General features: G+C 41.6%; 1 protein-coding gene across 1 annotated transcript in view; it reads right to left on the reverse strand.

Moving 5' to 3' along the window:
• Positions 1-1133, reverse strand: part of LOC101860739 (prolyl 3-hydroxylase 1) — a gene marked incomplete at its 5' end in the record, with an annotated part of 35694 nt that extends 34561 nt beyond the window's left edge. The window contains 2 exon segments of the mRNA XM_013082933.2: positions 45-213; positions 981-1133. Of these exon segments, the coding sequence (XP_012938387.1) occupies positions 45-213; positions 981-1052 (241 nt within the window).
• Between the last annotated feature and the right edge of the window lie 884 nt (positions 1134-2017).

A 2017-nucleotide genomic window follows, 5' to 3' on the forward strand; every position in this document is an offset into this window, starting at 1 on the left:
TCTCTCTCTCTCACAAACACACACACACACACACACACACACACCTGCAATCCCCGTGCTGAACTCTGTCCCTCTCATGCGCGTCTTTCCCTGACAGTCGGCCTGACAGCGCTCATCCTGCACAAAGTAATCCTCCACACACATCTCCAGGTGTCTGATCACACCCGTCCACAGCTCCGCTTTGTGAGCCATCATGGCACGGATGTACTCCTCCTGAACAAACAAACAAAAAATGCACATGAATAAACTTCATTTTTGTCCCTCATTCACCTCTATTCAAACAAACAAAAAATACACATTAGCAAACTTCATTTTCAGGCCTCATTCATCTTTATCCGAACAAATAAAAAAAACAAAAAAAGCACATTTTCATGGCGCGTCTTTCTATCTTGGTTTTATGGCTGTACAATTAAAATTAAGGAACTTTTGGCTTTTGTTAAAATATGCCTTGAGATCTAATTACATATATTGCAACAAAAGAATTTTAATCAATTACTCCGTAACTTTTTACTGTATACCTCAGCAAATCAGACAACAGTTAGACTGGCCAATGAGTACTAACATAAAATAATCAGATCAACCAAACTTCAGTTAATTTGAAACACACGCAAAAAAGTTAGTTTTCTGCCTCTCTTGTAATATTTCATTTTTGGCTTAATATCCGTGTGACGGCTGCATATGGCCTCACATTATAAAAAGATTAATACTTGAAAAAAAGACAAAACACAACCGCTCTCATGCCTACCTGCTGGTGAACTGATTTTATTTAGTTTAGTTTACACTGAAATCTCGTGTGTATTCAAAACGAGACAGTGTGTGGCGTGTCAAGAAAGGGAAATAATTGTGATATTAAAGAATCGTTCTTTCAACATTCGCAACATAGTTCATTCCCATTAATTTTACATTTCATACATCAGACACAAACATTACAATATGTTTTTCTATCATAAGAAGGCAGCACTGTCGACAGTATGACGGACCTTGTACGTGACCATCTCCATGTCGAGGAAGTGTTTCTCTGGCACACCGGCCTTGTCCCGGTAGAAGAGCATGTTCTGTCGGGTGTCCGGGTCCTCCTGGTTCTTCAGGAAGTACGTGTAGGCGGCCGACGCTGCCTTGGGGAGCCGGTCCAACTGGGGGGAGAGACACACAGAGGTCAGGGGTCAAGTTTGTTTGAGAGAGATACGCAGAGGTCAGTTTAGTTTTAGTAGAATTTTTTCGGCGCTCTCAACTGCCTACGGTCATTTGAACGCCAAGGGTTGGATGTCAACAGAAAAGTCTTTAGAGGGAATCAGGCTTACTACTTAAGTTTTATTAAAAGTTTTACGGCACTTGCAACACAATAAGGCCACATAAGTGCCAAAGATTAGAGGTGTCACAAGAGAGTAATAAATATAAAAAAGGAGGAGAGATAAAGACGATAGTTGTTAGTTGTTTGATAGGAAAGAAAGAGCAAACCACACCAGAGCGTCGGCAAACACACACCCACTTGAGTTTGTTTCTTTGTTTCAGTGACGTATGTGTGCGTGTGTGGGTTTAACATTCCCTTCAACGCTGTCACGATATTTTAGAGTCAGGACCTCTGAATTTAATACCCATCTCCTTTTTTTTGGTACATGTTTTACGGTGCTCGCAAATGCAAAAGGTCATATGAGCGCCAGAAGATGAGAAGTGCTACAAGAGAGTAACAAACATAAAAAATAAAAAGGGGGGATAAGGACGATAGATGTTTGATAGGAAAGATGATAGGAAAGAAGAAGCAAACCACGCACCAGAGCACCCGCCAACCACCCACTGCCCATCTCCGATAGGACCAAGCCAAATGTGTGCAGAGCTAGACGGTCAGAGATAGTATAAGAACGTATAGGTACAGAGCCTTCAGAACTCCACCACAAAACGACCCGAGTTCAAGAATACCCAGTCAGGAATTCGATCCAGATCCGTAGTAGAACATGATATCAACTCAGCGAAAGGTGACGCCCCTTGTTTGAGTAAAAATCCGCACATCGACAATATG

The sequence above is a fragment of the Aplysia californica genome, unplaced genomic scaffold, assembly GCF_000002075.1.
Source record: "Aplysia californica isolate F4 #8 unplaced genomic scaffold, AplCal3.0 scaffold00200, whole genome shotgun sequence".
Lineage (NCBI taxonomy): Eukaryota > Metazoa > Mollusca > Gastropoda > Aplysiida > Aplysiidae > Aplysia > Aplysia californica.